The following is a 20,056-nucleotide window of genomic DNA, read 5'->3' as shown; positions in this document are numbered from 1 at the left end:
TCTACGATTCCCAAATACCATAAATTTAGTTTTATCCAAATTCAGAGATACTATATTACTGTCACACCATTTCTTTATCTTCTCAAGTTCCTGTGTAACCCATCCAGAGAGTTGCTGTAGGTTTTCACCCGATGCCCATATGGTAGTGTCATCAGCAAATAAAACCACTTTCACTAAATCAGAAACCTTGCATATATCATTAATGTATAGTATAAATAATTTAGGTCCCAAAACAGAACCCTGAGGCACTCCACATACTAATATCCAGCTCACTCGATTGGTATTCACCCAACTTCACAAATTGACGCCTCTGTGTCAAATAACTTCTAATCCATTTCAGAACCATTCCTCTGATCCCATATTTTTCTAACTTGTCCATTAATAACTCATGATTGATTGTGTCAAATGCTTTTTTTAGGTCAATAAATATTCCCATTGTGTATTTCCTCTCATCCATAGCACTTGTAATGTCCTCCATTAGGTCGGTAATGGTCAGAGATGTCGATCGGTTCGACCTAAAACCATGCTTGAAAGAATAAATAAATCAAATCAAAAGATTGGTTGTTTTAAGGTTAAACAAGATGTACTGTATTGCATAATGGACAGAGGAAACAAGTCTTAAATAAGAAGAGTCTTCCAATGTACCTTACATTTTATTTAGGGCTTGTGATGTACAGTGACACATTCTATAACCAAGACGGGTGCCACTGATTTAAAAAGATAGTGGAAGATAGATGGATTGTGATGAAGTTGTGACTAATGTCTTTTGACATCACTGGGCTGATGTCATGTTTTATTATCCTGTGGAACCGTGACTTATTTTGTCCCACAATTTGATTAAGACAAGTTGTGATCAAACTCAGGTTTGATCACTACAAAATGACTTTGCCCCACTGATTTAATCGCAATTGTTCGTGCCCCTTTTTCAAATAATCTTTTCCTTTTGAAATGGAGTAATGACAAGTTTGAATCATGGCTTGTGCCTGCGGTGCCATTGAGCTGGTCACCAAAATGTGAACTCACTGGGCACTGGATGAGGCTCTGCCTTCCAAAATAATACCCTGCTTGCAGTTGGCCTCAATGCTGAGAGTTGATGGGAACAAGATGCTAATCATGTCATTTTGTCTCCTGCATTACTGCACCTAATATTTATATACCATACCTCATTTTCCTTAAGCTAAGTCAGGTTCAGAAGAATCATCTTGACCTATTTGGCTCTGTGAGCACACTGAGTTAGTGATGGTGCAGTGAGTTATTTAAATGAGCTTTGACTCACTGTGGCCTGGCCTTCCCTGGAGCCTGAATCAGACAGCAACAGCATACAGGACCCTGTCCAGCCTATTATCCTCCTCCAAATCCTTAATCAAGCTGTCTGTAGAGGAGAGGACAGTAGTAGCTCGTCTGTCTTTTGGCCAGGCATTAATTTACTGCTGCCTAACAATATCCAATCAACCTCCTCGAGAGGCGTTCAAGCCAGGATCAACTCCCCACTGCCAGTTTCTCCTGGGTGACTCTTTCATCTCTGTTTCTTTTTGACACATTTTGAACGTTGATATGAGTGGCTCTTGTGTTTGGTGGGCTGTTTGAACAGCGAATCAAGCTTTCTCCCTCCACATTCAGTCAGTTGTTCACTGCAGCCTGATTTAATGCAGTGGAGTTGAGTTCTCAGCACTTGTTCAGCGTAATGCCGCAGCCTCACGCAGATAAACATTTGGGGAGATTTAACAGTTTCTTAGGTTTTTATGTTGCACTTTTATTTCAGCATATTATTCAGCATATTCTGTCTGTGGTAATGAGTGATTAAAACATGATTCATGTTGGATTTCATAAAAGGATATGGATTTAGACAAAGGATCGTTTAAATAGTATAAGAGCTCACAATGATAATAAGACTTTTAAATTATACTTTAATATTTTGATGGGTTGTTTGTGCTATGTTTGCCCTATATTTGAGAGAAATTCACCTGCTGTGATCAGTAGACCTTCATGACTGGAAGAGGCATATCAGATAATCATATATGGATTAAAATCGTTTGTGTGGTGAAACAGTTATGTAGACACACCAAAGTGAATGTCAAGTTTGTAAGAGAATCAGCATAAAAAGTGTTTGCAGTCAATATTGCCTCCAGTTCTTTCACAGGTTGAGATGCTGAATAATTAATTCACTCTGGTTAATGAAACAAATTCTGCTGATAAAAAAGGAGAGAATTTAAGTTCTGTTTGAAATAAACAAGTGGAAGTTAGAGTTGTACCACAGCAGCAGCAGGATTATTATGCAAGGGTCAGTGATGGTTAATCAGGTCTCACACTTTATATCCTATTACAGTGTTGCTGTGTTTTGTCACGAGGTCCTTTTGCACATGCTTTCATAACAAAAAGAGGAACACTAATATCTGCTCAGAGAGATTAAAACAAAACTAAAATGTCTATTAAATACTCACTTTTTGCAAAAAAGAAGTTAAAAACCTGCAAAATGTATTGGTATCTGATAATGACCAATAAATTAAATGGCAGTTCAGATGCAGATAAAATTACAGATATTCCTTCATTTCATGTATTCTGTGGAGCTGACCTATTAAACTGCTACTGAGATGCCCAGTGCAGAAGTATACCTCATACATCCTTGATTTATTACCACTATGGACTTTGTATTTGCACTCAAAGAAACTAGAGCATGTTATTTCAATTGAAATATAAAAACATGTAACATTTTTGTTTCTTTCTTTTCTTCTTCACCTTTTTTCTACAAAGCAGTGTGATCTGTAAAAGCCTCTGTAAGATGTCTGTCACTTTTTTGTGCATATGCAAAGAAAGTCTGCTCTCAGCATCGATTCTGCTCTGCTCCTTTATCCTGTGTAGACAGCCTTGATGACACCATGCGCCATCACAGTCGTCTCTACCCCTGATAATTTCCCTGTTTGTGTGTAATGTAAATATTATATACATAATACACACAAACAGTGCTGGAATGATGCCACTCAGCGGCAGTGTCTAACTTGTTTCTGTGTGTCTGGTTTAGGAGCAGAGTTCAGAGGGGCCTCCTGCATCATCTTTGTCCCAGGAGGCTAAAGAGGTGACTCTGGATAACCCATCCACCAGTGATGAACTGGACACACCCACTTCCATCACCTCTGTGGTGACTTCTACCAATGAGAGCTCCACAGAGAGCGACACCCCCCAGCAGACAGATACTGAGGTTCATGACTTTATGTTTGGTCACATTTTTTCACTATCTCCTGACTTCCTACAGTTTGTTATCACAAAGTTTTGGATGGCAAAGACCACAGAGTTATAAAACAATCTAAAAAGAAAACTTCTGGAGCTATTTCCTCAAAACCAAAATGACTGAACACAAATACTGTTCTTCAACATTAATTTGATTTGGTGAGACTGATTGCGTTGTAAAATTTTCTTCAGCAGACTAGGCTATAATACTCACTTTCTGTTACACCTACAGACTGAAGCAACCTAATTGCCTCATGTGTCAGTGGTGCCATGAAACCTTCAATTTCATTCAAGTTTATTTGCTTCATATTTGCACATTTTTGTGCTGAAAAATAACAGGTTTACTCAGACTCTGAAATAAAAAAGTTCAAATCAATCGACTAAAGCAGACAATTACATTTCATACTAATTATTCTGCTCCTGAAAAGTGGCTTGACCAAAACGGTTTCATCAGAGTCCAATCTAAACTCATTTTCACCAAGGGGAATTCATTATTCTTTGGCAGGAAAGAGTTCATTATTTAGTGGACTTTCACACAGCCAGGGAAATGCTGAAATTATGATGATTGATCATTGCTATGAAAATGAGCCAGGCTGGGCTGTGCAGTTTAGGTGAGAGATAGACACACATTGTTGGTGACGAAAACATGGTCAATTCCTAGTAAATTAAGACTAAAATCTTCCTGCTCTGACTCTAAGCACATCAATTTGGTGGTATTTAATGGAAGAGAGGAGACCTACAGACCTTTCAAACAAATGAAATTAGATAGCCTGATTAAAGCTTTCGAGAGGTAATAACTGTGGTGCATTAATCCTTGTAGGAGTCTAAGACCACGGAGCAAGAGGGCGAGCATGGCCCAAGTGAGACCCCAGAATCCTCAGAGACACAGCTGGAGAACCTCCAAACATCAGATGCACCTGATCTCACATCGACTCCTGTGGTTCAAGACAACACTCCTACTGACCAATCTACTCCTGAATCGAGTGCTGAACCCAGTGAGTGTGTTACACCAACCACAACAACCAACAGCACTGCCACAGCACCCCCACAACCTCAGGTGGTAACACAGTCCAGGGAGTCTCAGCTGGCAAATCCAGACACCCAGAGCAGAGTGTACACCCTGCCTGACAGCTACAGAGGTATCGGTGGTGACTTATGTGGAGGGTATGGAAGCCTGTCCCGTGCCACCGTCCACAGCTACTGGTCTGCCAAAACCTTCCAGCCTGGGGCTCACTACACCTTACCCTTCCTCAGGGACAGCTATGCTCCCACAGGACTCAGCAGCCAGACTGAGGAAGATGGCCTAAGTGAACGGGGAGAATCCCCTCTGGACATGAAGACTGACCACCCAGCTGCCAGTTATCCAACACTGGGGGGCATCCACCCGTTCAGGCCAATTACCACTATGGAGCTTCTCCGGGAGCCCTCGCGAACCAGGTAAGTAACTGGATCAAACTTTATGGGTCCCACAGGAGAGACTGTAAATGGGTTCCATGGTGCCTAGATGTGAGGTCAAAAACATCTGAGTCACTGTATGTACTAAGACATTTTGGAAAGCAAAACAAATCAGGTGCTTTGCCACACAGTTGCTATAAAGTACAGCATGGAAAATGTTTTAAAATGTATTTAATTTGTGTTAACCTTGCCCTCTCTAGTTTGTTTGCGATGGAGTCTATTTATTAAAGGTCAATATTTGATTTCATTAATCAATTTTTGGTCAGAAAACAGAACTGAAAAATAAAGGAAACTCAGTCTGTGTCACTGAAATAACAATATGGTCCTGAAAATGAGTTTGCCTTTAAAAAAGACAACTAGAAGAAGCCAACTGATCTTTGAATTAATCACAAGAGTGAACTAACAACAGTTCAGTTTTTATATGACAGCAGAAATACTACCAAAACATCTAAGATATTTAGAAACTTAAAACTGGTTTAACTGTACAGTGTACCTGATTTACAACAGACAGTTTGATTAGCACATGTATTAATCTCATTGACAGGAGATGTGCTTTCAAAGCTCTGAATACACAGATGCATAGTGTATAAAAACCAAAAACACAAACCTTCTAAAGGTCAAAGTGTTTATTTGTCATATGCACAGTTAGGAAACGTGTTTCCCTGTACAACTAAATCCTTACTTTGTCGTCCACATGAATGCCACATAATACAAGTGAAATATAAAGTAGATGAGCAATAACACATCTAAATAGGCAGTAACATCTAAAGCCATTTTGTTAAAAAATTGGAAATGTAGACAGAAATTCAAACCACACAAATGAGACACGGAGGAAAACTAAAATGCAAAGAAAACAAGAAATCACCCTGTATGCATGTAGTCTTATACACTGCTGCAGTAAAAAACACATTCCAACAATGTACAAATCAACACTTTGGCTAATTTTATCACAACTTGCTGTGATAATAATAGATATTGAACGCTGTAGCTCCACAGACACCCTGTAGTTGCCGCTATCCTCTTCCTCTGAGTCAGCCTGGACAATAGACAGACAGATGGACAGCAGTTAAGTAGCAGCTGGGCAATCAGGAATACTACTCTGCTGCAGAGTCAATAAATAAGAAGGTTTCACCTGTTATTGCCTGCCAGGAGCTTTTCCTTAGCCCACATAAAGTGACAGAGCTGTTTACAGAAGATACAGTACAAGCTTATGCTGTTAAATTCACTGAGGCTCAGTCTATTAAAATCTGACATGCCATTCAAACTGCAATACAAAAGAAATAGCTCAACATTTAGGGAAACACACTTATTCATTCTCTTGCTTAGAATTAAATAAAAAATTGATACCACTCTCATATCTGTGAGTTAAATATGCAGCCAGGAGATGCCTCGGATAGTTTAGCATAAAGATTGGATATAGGGAGAAAAGGCAATACCTCTGTTCAAAGGTAATAAAATCCACCTAAGTCTTTTTTTGTCTCAAATTTGCCAAACAACCAGGCCCCATGAAGTCACCACACTTAGAAATGGTTTGGTATATAACACCTGGTAAAAGTTTTTATATGGAATAAACAAACAAGACATAATCTGTTAATTAATGAGCTTCAGAGAAGTTGGTAGATAGATAAAAGTAGAGGCAAGTTAATCTGATTTCCACACTTTAGCTAAGACAATTGTCTGCTGGCTGATTTCATATTTAGTCAACAGATACAGATTTTTTTCTTTTAACCCTAAACAACAAGGTAGTGATTACGCACATCCCCCAAAATGTTGACACTCATACAATAATTCAAATCTTACATGTCAACGTTGATTGTTGTGTACTTTTTGTCCTGATCCAGACCTACATGTATGCATTCCTTTCTGTGTCCCTTCAGAAGTGGATATGATGACGCCTTCATGGCTCAGCTGGAGGGCAACCTGAATCCCTTCTTCCAGGCCATGTACCGAGCACAGACCCTGCAGTTCCCCCACAAACGCAGCAGCATGGTCAGCCTGGACAGCATCCGAAGAGACCCGCGCTGGAGAGACCCCAATCTGCATGAGGTGATCTCGATGCTCAGCCACCCAATGGACCCAGTCAAGTCCAATGCTGCTGCTTATTTGCAGCACTTGTGTTATGAGAATGATCGCATAAAGCAGGAGGTCCGCCAGCTGAATGGAGTGCCAATCTTGGTGGAACTACTGGATCATCCTAAGGCTGAAGTCCACCGCAAGGCCTGTGGTGCATTGCGCAACATATCCTATGGAAAAGACCACAATAACAAAATGGCCATCAAGAATTGTGATGGCATCCAAGCATTAGTCAGACTACTGAGGAAATCCAGCAGCATGGAAGTTAAGGAGTTAGTCACAGGTACAGCTGAATTCCTGAGCCTAGCTACAGCCATAACATGCAATCCTTCATTTTATTTCTAACGTTTTTGTATTCTTTCTGCTGCAGGCACTTTGTGGAACCTCTCTTCACACGAGCCTCTGAAGATGGCAGTCATCAACCATGGGCTTCAAACACTGACTGACGAAATCATCATCCCAAACTCAGGATGGAGAAGAGACTCTGTAGAGCCCTCCAAACTGCAGAGTGCAGAGTGGACCACGGTCTTCAAGAATACCTCTGGATGTCTGAGGTAACCCTGACTGCTGTCAGGGAACACATGACAATAGTTACTCAAAGCTGATTTGCATCAGAACCAATTCTTGCAGGTTTGCTAACAGCTGTTTCTGCAGGAACGTCAGCTCAGATGGGGCGGAGGCTAGACAGAGGTTGAGGGAGTGTGAGGGGTTGGTGGATGCCCTCATTCATGCTCTTCAGTCAGCTATTGTCAACAAGGACACTGACAATAAGGTTGCTCTTCACACTGACTTCAAATTTGACATCTAAAGAATTTAACCAAATATGTTTTTTTTCTGAATACTGTATTATTAGCATTTATAAGCCACTATACATTATATAGAAATATGGTTCCACAACTTTTGGTTTGTGGAAAAAAATAGATTAGTGGATCAGGAAGGACATGTAGCAAATACATGTCAGCATTCTCGGAATCTTGCAGACACTCTTCACTTGGGGTAAATCCTGGTTAAGGAGTACATTATATCTATTAAGAGTACCAAATATGGTGCTCTGGTACATTCAAGCAAAACAAATGGAATTATATTTAACTATAGTCAACTAATATCCACTAGGCTTCTATTTCTAACTGGCATAATAGACTGAGATGTATATTTCATACTAAACTGCTTTAGCATCAAAGTTAACAGCCTGTATACAACTGCATTTAATTCTGACATTTAATGTAATGGATCAAAATAATAATGATCAAAGTATGGATAAGAGTCTTCATAGTCTGTGACATTTCCTCAGAATTCTAAATTTGATTGGAAAAGTCAACAATGCATTTTATTCTGAAAAGGCAACTAAAGAATTAGTCTGGGCAAACACCTGCATAACTCTTATTCCTACTAAAATCTTTTGTTGTTGTCCATTTAGTCAGTGGAGAACTGCGTCTGCATCCTTCGGAACTTGTCCTATCATGTTCACAAAGAAATACCAGGAGCTGAGCGATTTCAGGAGCCCGGTGCCAGTCATCTGATGAGGGGGCACCAGAAGAAGAAGAATGAGCCTGATTGTTTTGGAGGGAAAAGACCCAAGGGTTGGTACAGTAGGCCATCATGGGAGATTGTTTGTCAATTCATTCTCTCACTGACAAATCAAAACCTATGTGTGGTGACATCTACTGTATCTTGGTGTGTCCAAATTAGGGCTGTAATAGGCTCTATATGAGGTGTTCGTCTGAAAGGGAATTAAACTATTACAGCTTATGCGCAGTAGCTCAGATGTACAGACGTCTATGACTGTACAAAGCCTGAGGGACTTTCTGAAGCTTTTACAGTCCCATAACTTTCCACATACATTTTTTTAGTATCCACTGAGATCTATTTTCTTAATGTCCCCTTAACAGCTGTATAATCTACTAGTGTCTCTGTAAACCAGCCACTTTCACTGCTTTTCGGTTTTTCATTTACTTTCAGAATATCCTGGCTTCCAGCACGGGTTTCACATTTATTGCCTCCTTTTTGCCAATGAGACACTGAATATTTCATAAAGGAGCTGATGATTTGCTCTACCCACTGTGCCAGGTTCCAAAACTGAAAAGCTTGCTGATACTTTGTTGCATCAGTTATGTGATTTTTATAACAAGCAGTAATATAACAAGCAGTAAGGTTTTTAAACTCTGTACAACTCTTGGTAGTGAGTAAGTAATATTTCCAATGGCAGATGCACACTAATTAATAGGCAGCAGTTGTTTGTGCTGGAGGAAACAGTTTAATGGTGAAAAATAGGGGTAGAGTTAATTGTGATTTAAAATGTTAAGGCTTTTTACCAAAGTTAACCTTTCAGAAAATTGCACAAAACTAACAAATGCCTCTCTCAACTAAACATTAACCTGAATCTGTCAGTGCCTCGTGCTGGTTTACCACGTAGAAGAGCGTTGTGTTTTCTGCTGCTCTGTCCTTCTCCTGCATAATCCATTCTTTGACATTATTCTTTCTTCTTGTTCCCTCAAACCTTATTCATCAGAGGAGTGGTTCAGTCAAGGTCAGTCTTCTTGTTACTCCTGAATATATTTCCGGCAGTAATACTGTGATTCAATACCACACTGAATTTGCTGACATTATCTGTCTGTGTACTGATATAATGAAAACTGGTGTTTGTGTGCATGTGTGTATCTGTGATGTACAGGCTGGAAAAATGGATTTATGGACAGAAAATACGGTACATTGGATTTACCAAAACGTACAGAACAAATGAGAGGTATATGATATCTGAAAAGAGCTACTTCACAAAATATCTTACATTCCATATTTAACATGCATGTTGATTAGAGTATGATTTATGTACAGTAATATTAAGATTTCTTACACATTTGGCATATTACTAATAGATTAAAGGTAGAAAAATCATAAGGAGCTTTTATCATCATACTGTTATAAAGCACAAGTAGCTGCTTTCTGTATTTTTTGTTTTGGCCTGACTTGGAAAAGCCATTTCATTACTAAAACAAAATGAGCAGCTAAAAGATTGATAGCGTTTTTTTTTATTTGGCATCATCTAGAGGAATATTTCCTCTAGCAATATAAGACAATGAAACTTACTCAAGGTTCTGCCTGACCTATTGTATATACATGCCACTGATACTGTATGTCTTCATTTGGTACTGGTAAACTATCTTTATATTTTGTATAGCCGTCACACTGTCTTTTAGCCATGAATGCATTCTATAGAAACAAGGAGGGGAAAAGTCCCAAAATAGTACTGTAGGGCTAAATACTGTATGTGTGGGTCTGGCTGCCATTAGAATAGAGATCAGAGCCAAGCTCATGTCTCCCACGCTCCAGCCAAGGAATGCAAATTAGATTGAGAAGCATGCTATGGTTCTGGGTCAGCTTTATGGTACTTGTCAGTCATCCAGCATCCTCCACTGGCTCAGTACAAAAAGTAGGATTTCTTTAAAATTTCTTCCATGCACCTGTATTAAATGAATCATTTTTTAAATCTACTAAATTAGATAAACCTCTGCAACAATGTTAATTTGCATTTATACAACTTGATTTGGTGACTTACATAAGGTAACTGTTAATGACACTGATAATATCACCATCATTTAAGTCTTTAGTCACTGAAGGTCATGAGTGTTATTTGCCACTGCTTAAATGTCATCCCTGACTCCGTCTGCCTTTCTGCTAAAGGGTTGGAGCTGCTGTACCAGCCAGAGGTGGTGAGGCTCTACCTCTCTCTTCTCACCTGCAGTCACAACCACAACACCCTGGAGGCAGCTGCAGGAGCGCTGCAGAACCTCGCCGCCGGACAGTGGGCTGTGAGTGGATGGAAAAGTTCTTATTTCTTACAGTTACATGATTCTACACAGGGTTGTAAACTTTTAATTTATGAAGTTAATTACAAACCCACGTACAAGTAGCTGATTATTTTCTTAGATGTTTAGACACTACCTGGTGCCCTTATATACCTTGGAGCAGATCCAGGATTTGTCTTTCTTTCTCACATCATCACTGTTTTCCCCTAATATTCAGTGTATTAAAAAGAGAATTAAAATACAGCTACACTGTAAACATAATTTCACTTCAATTTAGGGACGAATTTAGCCACTACGCCAGTCTGTACTGTGCAGGGTCAAACATCGTCCTCAGGATGTTATGCAGGGGTCTCCATGCCCAAATCTTTCTTCTTTGCTGTTTGAGTGTGTTTCTGAGGCAATATCAAAGTGTGCAGAGGGAGGGAGATATGGGATCGATCATCTTAATCTAACCAGACTCTCCAGATTGACTTTGTTACCAGCCTACGTGATCAAAAATCACTTTTGCCCCCCATGGCTCCATCAGCCTGTCAAATAATGTACTTTGCTAAGATATACAGTGCCATGACTGTCACTTTAAGTTAACATCAACTCTAATGCAGGGCTCAGATTAAAGGAGTTTTTAAATTCTAGTCATCATACACAAGAGAGCAGCTGGGAGTGTATAACTTAGTTCTTACTCATGATAGAGTTGGCATCTTATGTTTATAGGGTGCTTGTGGGTAGTTTTGAAAAAGAAATGATTTGCTAGTTAAGATATAGAAGGGGACCCCGAAAGCAAAATCCCACAGATGTTTTTAAAAATGCTAAGGTCATCGTCACTCAGTTGTGTTTGTACTTGCAGTGGTCCAGCTACATCCGAGCCACAGTGAGAAAAGAGAAAGGGCTGCTGATTCTGGTGGAGCTGTTGCGCTCAGATGTGGACAAAGTGGTGCGAGCTGTGGCTATTGCTCTTCGCAATCTGGCCATGGACAAAAGAAATAAAGACCTAATAGGTAAGGTACAGGCTCGACACTCTACACCTTCGCACTACTACACACTAGCTACACGGCTCCACACTCTGCATGCTCACACCAAATTTGCTGCGTTGTTGCTCCATTATTACAGGGAGCTATGCTTTGAGGGACCTTGTTGGTAATCTGCCATGTGGGCAGCAGCACCCAGCGAAGAATCTTGAGGGTGATACGGTGGTGTCTATTCTGAACACTATACATGAGCTCATCACAGACAGCCCAGAGAATGCCCGAGCCCTCATACAGGGTCATGCTGTACAGAAACTGGTGGCCATCAACAAATCAAGGTACATGAATGTCTTTCAACTAAACTGTACCTTTAGACAAATCACTAACAACAAAAAGCAAAATTTATTAAGTAATAATGGTACAGTTGAGTCTCAAAAATGTTTTAATTAAGAGGAAAAAGAAGAAAAAACTACATTATTTTGGTATTATTTACTGTAACTGCTGAATATCTGTGTATACTTCTGAACCAGGCTCAGAGCAATATCTCAGGGTATAATTAGCATCATATCGAAGGGCAATGAGAGCTGGATTTTAATCATTGGGACAGTGTTGTCTCAGAGCTGTCCCCTGTTGTTTACCACAATGTCTGATGACTTGTTGTCAGCCAATCGGCACGTGACACCAAGGCAGCTTCGCATGTGCTCCAGACAATATGGGCCTACAAAGACCTGAGAAGCACTCTGAACAAGGCAGGATGGAACAAGAGCCACTTTAAGGTATCTGTTGCCATTTCCTGGTAATTTTTCTGTAAAACTCCCTCATAAACATCATCAGCATATGTACTGTAATAAATGACATACACCAGTGAAACATCATCAAAACAAATGTTTTACCCATGTTTTACAGTTTAATACAATTAGAGTAACAAGAAAGCATAAACTTCTGGTTGCCATTCAGTAACCTTTTTTCTTTTAAAGCCAACATCTGCTGGAGGGACAAAAAAATCCAAGAGTGGAAAGCAAGGCAGCGATGATATCACCTTGCCTCTTATGGACAAAAGCCAAGGTCAGTCAATCATTGCAGCCCCTCACCAAAATGTTATTATTAAGCCATCATCTAAATGAGAAAAGTGTCCTCTAGCTCTAGCTTTTTTCATTTTAAAAATACTGTGGTTCTTGTCATGTTAGGGACCAAGAAATGGCCATTTTCAGTCCCAGACCATATTCTTGTGAAACATAGCCTTAAACCAATGATGTGCTGCCAAGGTTATCAGTGCACAGACTTAGCTTATGAGCTTGAGCAGCCTCTCCCAGAGGCAGGGCAGGCTCATGCATCACCTGTCACATTTCATTTAGATGTTTTTCCAAAAAGGCATTCACTTCCCCACGTCAAGAGTGGCCTTTATAGCTCCCCCCCCAAAAAAACTGGGATTATCCCTTTAGGGGATTTACCTATTTCTCTTGCTGGCGTTTCAGTGTCCTTTTGGAAACTGGTATATTATTGTCTGTACAAATTGATTTGCCCTTTTCTCCTACATATTTCCAAGACTATCGTTTACTATATCTTTACCATATTGTCTACTGCTGGTATTTTTTTTGCAGATGTATATTCCAGCTTAGAGCCAAATGACAGAGTTGGAGATGGAAAAGGGCCTGTTGTGGAAAGAGATACTCCTCAGGTAATCAGAATGATTTCTGATCTAACCGACTTCATGACAACACATAACATTAGTTTTGCATACAGCATATCCCAGTTTACTAATGACTGACTTCATTATGGAAGATAAACAGATAAGGTAACACTTTAGTTTAACAGGATTTTGTTTTACTGTAACTTGCAACTTGTGTTTGCTGTCAGTGATTTTCATTGGTTAACACTGGCTGTTTACATTTTTCATGACCTAGGTGATAAGTGAAAGAAAGCACTTCATCAGAGCTGGCAGACCTGCAGTGGGCCTCATGGATAACAAACCTCCTCCACTGGACTCCTGGGTGTAAACATGACAACGTTGCCAGACAAGCTGGTATCCTGTAACCATACTTTCCATTGGTGAAATAAGGATTTGTGCCATTTGATCACTCTTGTACAGACAAAGAAACAGATTCAGTTAAAAACTATTTTCTCTGTTTACAGAAAATAATGTGCCAAACATTTACATGTATTTACTCTATTATGGAGGTTATTTGGCAATAGCTTTGATGGATATTGTCATTTAAAATGATATACAGGATGTCTGAGGGTTATGAAAGTATGACATTGGAAATAGCCTAAGTATGCAAGCTGAGATGAATCTAGACTCCAAAGAATATATGACATGTATTATATAAATTTCACTGCTACACAAAATGAGATAAGTAATAATACCTATAAATTGTCAAGCTCTTAAGGGCTGACAGGACATATGGATTTGCTGTTGTCCATCCCTGTGGGTTCTGGGCTAAAGACGATTCTGTTATAAAATTATTTAAAAATATATTTTTGGTCAGTGTTTGAGATAATTAGGATTAGGGCCTTTGTTGGCCTAATTATTAAAACATCAAAATGATTTAAAATTCTGACTGTGCAGTCATTAGAAAATCATCTCTATTCCATTTGTTTCAAGATAGGCAAAATGGGATTGTAAATGTGTAACAAAGCACTGTTAATATTCAAAGGTAAGGCATTTATATTGTAATATTTATTGTAATACCCATATTAATAGGTTATTGATGTGTATTAGCTAATACCTGTCAGAGATCCTACATTCAGTACAACTCTGCCTTGCAGTTGTTCTTTTTGCATTGCAATGTCGAATGAAAAGTGAAAATAAACAATGTGCATCATTTCTCATTTTTATTATAGACTGAATTTTGTCTGATTCCATTTTTTTCAATGATTCATCCTAACATTAAACAGCATGCCAATTAAACAATCCCTACTTTTAAATGTTCTAAACAGGCTTGAATGAATAAAAAAATTGAGCTGAGTTGTTCTTAAAGGCAGACACTAGTGGACATTTCTCAATGTCATAGTCTGACTAAAAACTTAACTTATTTGTGTTTTTGGCTGATGTAGGCTACATGTGTTCACAGCCAGGTCCCAAGACTAGTCACACTACATGGGGTACAAAATGATATACATTCCCTGTATCAGATACTTGAATTCTAAAGTGGTTTAATCACAGTTACAAACAGATAAAAAGATGGGATATATTAGGTAGAATGCCAGTTATCAGCATTTGTCAGCTGTAAGAGGGGTTTGGCGCTCAGTAAAATGACATGCAGGTTTTTAAACCACTAGCCTAACGGAGTGCCACAAAGGTGAAATCAGTGCCAAGCTGCAGGTGCACTGGCCAAAGAACACTGACAAATTTACAGTACTAAATTTTTTAAAAGGAGCAGTGTGGAAAACACACTCAATTCCCGGCGGTCACAAGATGAAACTAATAAATAGGATAAATAAAAATATGTTGGGCATCCTTTATGCGCTAAGAAAGATCTATCATATGCAGTTATTTGGCATGCAACCCAATGAAATACAGTATGACTAACTTTGCAGCAGTTATTGGAATAATAGAGGTAGTGATTTTATTTGAAGGAATAGTTAAGATTGCAGTACATAGCCCCAGTATATGCCCAGTACTTTACAATGCTGCAAAATACTGATGTAAAACTGACATACAGAATTACATTAAACACATAAATAAGTTTAACAAGAAGACTCGTTGTACTCTAACTTTGACTTTCTGACTGGATATTATTAACAGTGACTCAGAAATAGAGGATCATGAACAGCAATGCATACAACATGTGAATATTTTGTCTGTTAACATCTCGCTTTGTTTATATTCACATATTTTCTCCCCCAGAGGTTATTTGGTCTTTATCACAGGCCACATAATTATACTTTTTCTACCTTATGTACAAACTGTCAAACATTCACATGATTTCATATTTGCAGGAGCTGCAAACTATGATTATGAATTTCTAGACTTGAGTTACACAGAGGGCTAAAATGTCTTGGTATTTGTCATGGTTTCTCCTGCAGGCATGGCTCAGTTGCATAAGTGTTGGCATTTTAGATACACATGTTCTGAAATGTCTCATGTCATGTTGAGGTTTGCTTGAATCATAATGATATAAATCCATATAATTTAACATTTACTTTTTATTACCTTTCTTTGTTGCCATTTGTTTAAGTGAATATATGTTGATATGATGGCAACTGTGGCATATGTGAGCTGTCAGTGATTGTTAGAAAAAAAAACTGCAATTAATTAACAGTAATTATACTGAAAGCATATGCAACTAAGTTCAAACCAGCCTGTTCATCACTTAATAAAAATGACTAATGCTAATTTTTTCCAAGGCAGAAGAAATGGATTTTGAGTCTGCGCTAGCATCTTGTGGAGACTGCAAAGCATAAATTAACAATGTTATGACAGGTTATTGATTTAGATAGGATAACACAAGACAGAAAAAAATGTACACACAATTTCTAATGTGTCTAATTAAAGCAGAGGGTGCCTTATAACATTTCATAACCCAACTGTCAAATGCATATAAGGCAGGTATTGTTAGTGGTTAGTTGAGAGAATATCAGTGGATGTTATGGATAGTCAAAGGCTCCTGGCAGGGAGAGAGAGAGGAGGGCCGAGCAGGGCCTCAGTGACATCTCCAAACATGTCAGCAAAGCACATTGGATAGCACAGCCCTGCCCTCAGAACCAAACCGCAAGATCAACCAGGGAAAAGTAGTTTTCTCTTTGCCCCCAACAGCAACTCATTGTCCTCCGTCAACTCCCTGAGGTCTTCCTCAGAAGGTTGAACTGTTTGCACTTATCCTCTCCAAAGGCTCCGTCACATCTTGTCATCTGATATCTCAGTCTTTGGATCTAAACATTTCCTCCACTCGACCATGCCTGCTTCGTTTTTTTCCAGACTTGGGTTTATCCATTTCCTGAATGTCCTGCTTCTGGTGTTGACTGATTTGAGCTTGAGCAGTCCTATCAAGTCTCCTGAGAACCATCACAAGGCATCAGTCGGCAGGCATGTGCATGATAATCCGCTACTTGATGCGCAGGACTTTTTGAGCCAGTTTCTGTCCACACTGAATCTCACAGAGTTGAGGCCCCAGCCCAGGCCCCTTGCTGCCCTTATGGAGCCACCAGAGTACATGCTGGAGCTGTATAACCGATTTGCCAACGACCGCACTGCTGTGCCCTCAGCCAACATTGTGCGCAGTTTCAAGAATGAAGGTACAAACTTGCTTCTTTGAATATATTGCATGAGGAAATGCTACACTTTTGTTTCATTTTTAGAAAATGAAGTGTTAAACGCCCCACAAAATCACTTCACTGGAATAATGTTTAATATTCTAGTAGTTTATAATAAGAAAACATTGAACTACTCTGATTTATGGAAATCAAAGAGATGTAAATGTGGAAGTGTTATATGCTTTATTTAAAAATAGTGAATATTTATCTTTAACAACTTAAGAATCATTTATGAATAATGTTCAAACAAACCAAAAACATGTATTATGATAACTATGTATTTGATTCAAGGGTACATTTGAATATTTAAGAATTGCATACAAAATGCATTAAGACGCACTTATTGATATTTTAATTTCAGATTCCTCCCCCTACAGTATAACAGCCAGAGGCATACAGATCCATCCCCTGCTGTTCAACATGTCCATGCCCCACCATGAGCACATAACAATAGCTGAACTTCGCCTTTTCACCCTAGTTCAGAAGGCCCAGAGACCATATGCTGGCTTTGACTGCAAGATGACCATTTACAAAATACATGAGGGTGTCGTTTGGACAAAAGAAGTCGGGAAAGAAGGGAGAAGGAGGGATAAAGAGGAGGTGGTCGAGATGAAGGATTTAGAGGAACTGGTGACAAAGCATATCCATGCCAAAGATAACAGCTGGGTGTCATTTGACCTGACTCACGTGGTTACACTCTGGCAGAAATCAGGGTGTGCACTTCATAAACTAGAGATTCATATTGCAAGTCTGGGGTCAAAGGAAGAAGGGACCACACAAGAAATCACAGAGGAAAATGGAAGTTTGGTTGAGATTGATATCGACAGAAACTTGGAAGGGAAACACAATGCAGTAGTGATTGTATTTTCAGATGATCAGAGCAGGGACCATAAACAGGATAAAAAACAGCTCAACCAGATGATTGAACATGAGGATGACCTTCCTGAAAACATGGTCCGGAGCCAGCAAGCTTTCTGGGGGCACTTTAATCACAATGCTGCCCATGCTAACCAGGACAAACTGGAGTCCCTCACACAACTGCAGTCCAATCTTATCTATGACACACCTCCCCGAATCCGTCGCAATGTTAAGAGTGAGCCATGCAAGCGGACCCCACTCTTTGTGGATTTTAAAGACATTGGCTGGGATGCGTGGATCATCCAGCCTCTGGGATATGAAGCATATGAGTGCAACGGTGTGTGCAACCCACCTATGACCTCTGAGGTTTCACCTACCAAACATGCCATAGTGCAGACACTGCTGAGTGTTAAGAGTCCAGAGAGAGTGTCACGTGCCTGCTGCGTTCCCACAAAGCTGGAGCCAATATCACTTCTTTATCACGACAATGGGGTGATCACTTTCAATCACAAATATGAGGAGATGGTGGTGGCAGAGTGTGGCTGTAGATAGTCCTGAATGTTAAGACAGACTGTGCACTGATGGATCTAAAGGAATGAGTCTGTTCAATCCTGATCTCAGAAACATCTATTCATGTGCTTGTTTCCACAGTATCTAAGATCTCACACAGTGGTGTGTAAAAACATGATTGTGGACTTAGTTGAAAATTAGGGATGGACACAAATCTGTGCTACATGATGTAAATTTGCTGCTGTATAAAGATAAATGAGTTAGTATTATATTATATTATAGTATAAAGCTTCCAAAGCACTGTTGGAAATCTTTTTAAACACAAACATATTTATTTGCAGGTTATGACTGTAACAGGCCATACAACAGACAAAATGTCTAATAGCAGATACTTGAACATCCTGATAATCTTGTTAAAAATCTAAGTTTATTATTGCGGAATTTCCATCACAGACTTTTCTCAAAACAATTTTTTCAATCTACATTTGTTCTGGCAGAAATTATTTGTAATGCAGAAGTCACCACCATAGCCTCCAAATTACAATGACATGCACTAATGTTAGCATGCTGTACATTTTTAAATAAGAACATTTTCTTATTGTACCTTCAATTTTAATCGAATCACAGACTTGCCAAAATACTTAAGTAGATATACATGCTGGCATTTTGAAGCCACTGGTCTGATTTTACAAATCTGAAAAAGTTGGCACACTATGTAAAATCAAAATTAAAACTGAAAATAGTGATGTGTAACTCATCTGTGTCCTGTATTACACTGAAAACTTTGCCTTTGCCAAGGGCACTGACACAACACCAGACCATGACAGACCCTGGCTTTTGGGCTTGTTGCTGGTAACAGTCTGGATGGTCCTTCTTGTTTTTGGTCTGGAGCACACAGCTCTCAATTCTTTCAACAAAAGACCTGAAATACTGATTCGCCTGAGCACAATACATGTTTCCACTGTGTGATGGTCCATCCCAGATGCCTCCAAGCCCAGAGCAGTCAACTGCGCTTCTGGACACTGTTGACCCTGGGCTTCCTTTTGGCTCAGAACAGTTTTAAGTTGCATTTGTGGATATAACTACGTAATGTAGTGCCTGACACAGGTGTGCCAAAATAATCCTGAGCCCATGTGGTTATATCACTTATAGAAGAGTGACGATTCTTGATGCGGTGCAGTCTGAGGGATCGGAGAGCACAGTCATCCAGCTTAGGCTTTGCCCTTGCCCTTTACAAACTGAAATCCCACCTGTTTCAAATGGAATCATCATTTCATTGTCTTACTTCATTACTGGCCCTGAAATGCAACCGTCCCAACTTTTTTTTGGAATGTGTTGCAGGCATTAGAATTGAACTGTTTTTTTCTGAACAAAGAATAAAGCTGATGAGGTATCACATCAAATAATCTGCTGCTGTATAGTTTTCATTGTAATACAGGACACAGATGATTTACAAATCAATATTTTCAGTTTTAATTTTGATTCTACATACCATACCCACTTATTCTGATTTGGGGTTGTACAAATGTGACAGGTTTCCCCTTACTTGCTTTCAGAAAATGTATTTTTGATGGCTTTTGACCAGGAGAGGATTTTCACAGTGTCTTGGAGCTCTTCAGGGCTTCTTTTAAAAAAAAAAAGTTAAATTCCTTTATCTAAAATTGCTGTCAATTGCTGTGAAATCTTTCTTTATACCAGCCATTCATATCTTATTTTTAGTTCTCACACCAACATTAATGTTATTGTGGTTGTAAAAATAAAATATCTAAAAAAGAAATTTAAATTAATTGAGCACTTTCTGATCTCTGGTAGACACTGTTTCATTGTCAGGTAATCACAGTACTCTCGACCCAACAACCTTAATCCTCATTCCTCTAGTATCACATGCCTTGCGGGCCTCTCTCTGCCCGCTTCCAT

The 20,056-nt window shown here is 39.2% G+C and overlaps 2 protein-coding genes across 3 annotated transcripts in view; both read left to right on the top strand.

The window, feature by feature from the left end:
- Positions 1 to 14,330, top strand: part of arvcfa (ARVCF delta catenin family member a) — a 19,980-nt gene extending 5,650 nt beyond the window's left edge. Inside the window, exons 2-16 of one of the 2 annotated variants that reach the window (XM_020618658.1) lie at positions 3,020 to 3,196; positions 4,046 to 4,662; positions 6,558 to 7,036; positions 7,124 to 7,307; positions 7,408 to 7,525; positions 8,171 to 8,333; positions 9,263 to 9,280; positions 9,425 to 9,496; positions 10,432 to 10,559; positions 11,401 to 11,551; positions 11,664 to 11,856; positions 12,183 to 12,294; positions 12,496 to 12,583; positions 13,120 to 13,196; positions 13,423 to 14,330. In XM_020618658.1, coding sequence (XP_020474314.1) covers positions 3,020 to 3,196; positions 4,046 to 4,662; positions 6,558 to 7,036; positions 7,124 to 7,307; positions 7,408 to 7,525; positions 8,171 to 8,333; positions 9,263 to 9,280; positions 9,425 to 9,496; positions 10,432 to 10,559; positions 11,401 to 11,551; positions 11,664 to 11,856; positions 12,183 to 12,294; positions 12,496 to 12,583; positions 13,120 to 13,196; positions 13,423 to 13,515 — 2,670 coding nt within the window. In that variant the 3' untranslated portion in view covers positions 13,516 to 14,330. The remainder of the gene's footprint in view (positions 1 to 3,019; positions 3,197 to 4,045; positions 4,663 to 6,557; positions 7,037 to 7,123; positions 7,308 to 7,407; positions 7,526 to 8,170; positions 8,334 to 9,262; positions 9,281 to 9,424; positions 9,497 to 10,431; positions 10,560 to 11,400; positions 11,552 to 11,663; positions 11,857 to 12,182; positions 12,295 to 12,495; positions 12,584 to 13,119; positions 13,197 to 13,422) is intronic. The other variant, XM_020618660.1, reaches the window with a different exon arrangement.
- A 2,083-nt stretch (positions 14,331 to 16,413) lies between these two features.
- On the top strand, positions 16,414 to 18,181 carry bmp10l (bone morphogenetic protein 10, like). The gene is made up of 2 exons (XM_020618585.1): positions 16,414 to 16,753; positions 17,133 to 18,181. Exons 1-2 carry the CDS (start codon positions 16,414 to 16,416, stop codon positions 18,179 to 18,181), a joined length of 1,389 nt encoding a protein of 462 aa, XP_020474241.1.
- Positions 18,182 to 20,056: the final 1,875 nt, after the last annotated feature.

This window comes from Monopterus albus, unplaced genomic scaffold (assembly GCF_001952655.1).
Source record: "Monopterus albus unplaced genomic scaffold, M_albus_1.0 scaffold208.1, whole genome shotgun sequence".
Taxonomy (NCBI): Eukaryota; Metazoa; Chordata; class Actinopteri; order Synbranchiformes; family Synbranchidae; genus Monopterus; species Monopterus albus.
Note: the sequence above shows the minus strand (reverse complement) of the source record. Positions and strands in the feature narration are given on the sequence as shown.

What these genes read in the sequence shown, in the direction of transcription:
- bmp10l (XM_020618585.1), top strand. Translation starts at nt 16,414, where the DNA reads ATGCCTGCTTCGTTTTTTTCCAGACTTGGGTTTATCCATTTCCTGAAT. An exon ending in GCGCAGTTTCAAGAATGAAG is followed by an intron (nt 16,754 to 17,132) that starts GTACAAACTTGC and finishes TTTTAATTTCAG; the next exon opens with ATTCCTCCCCCTACAGTATA.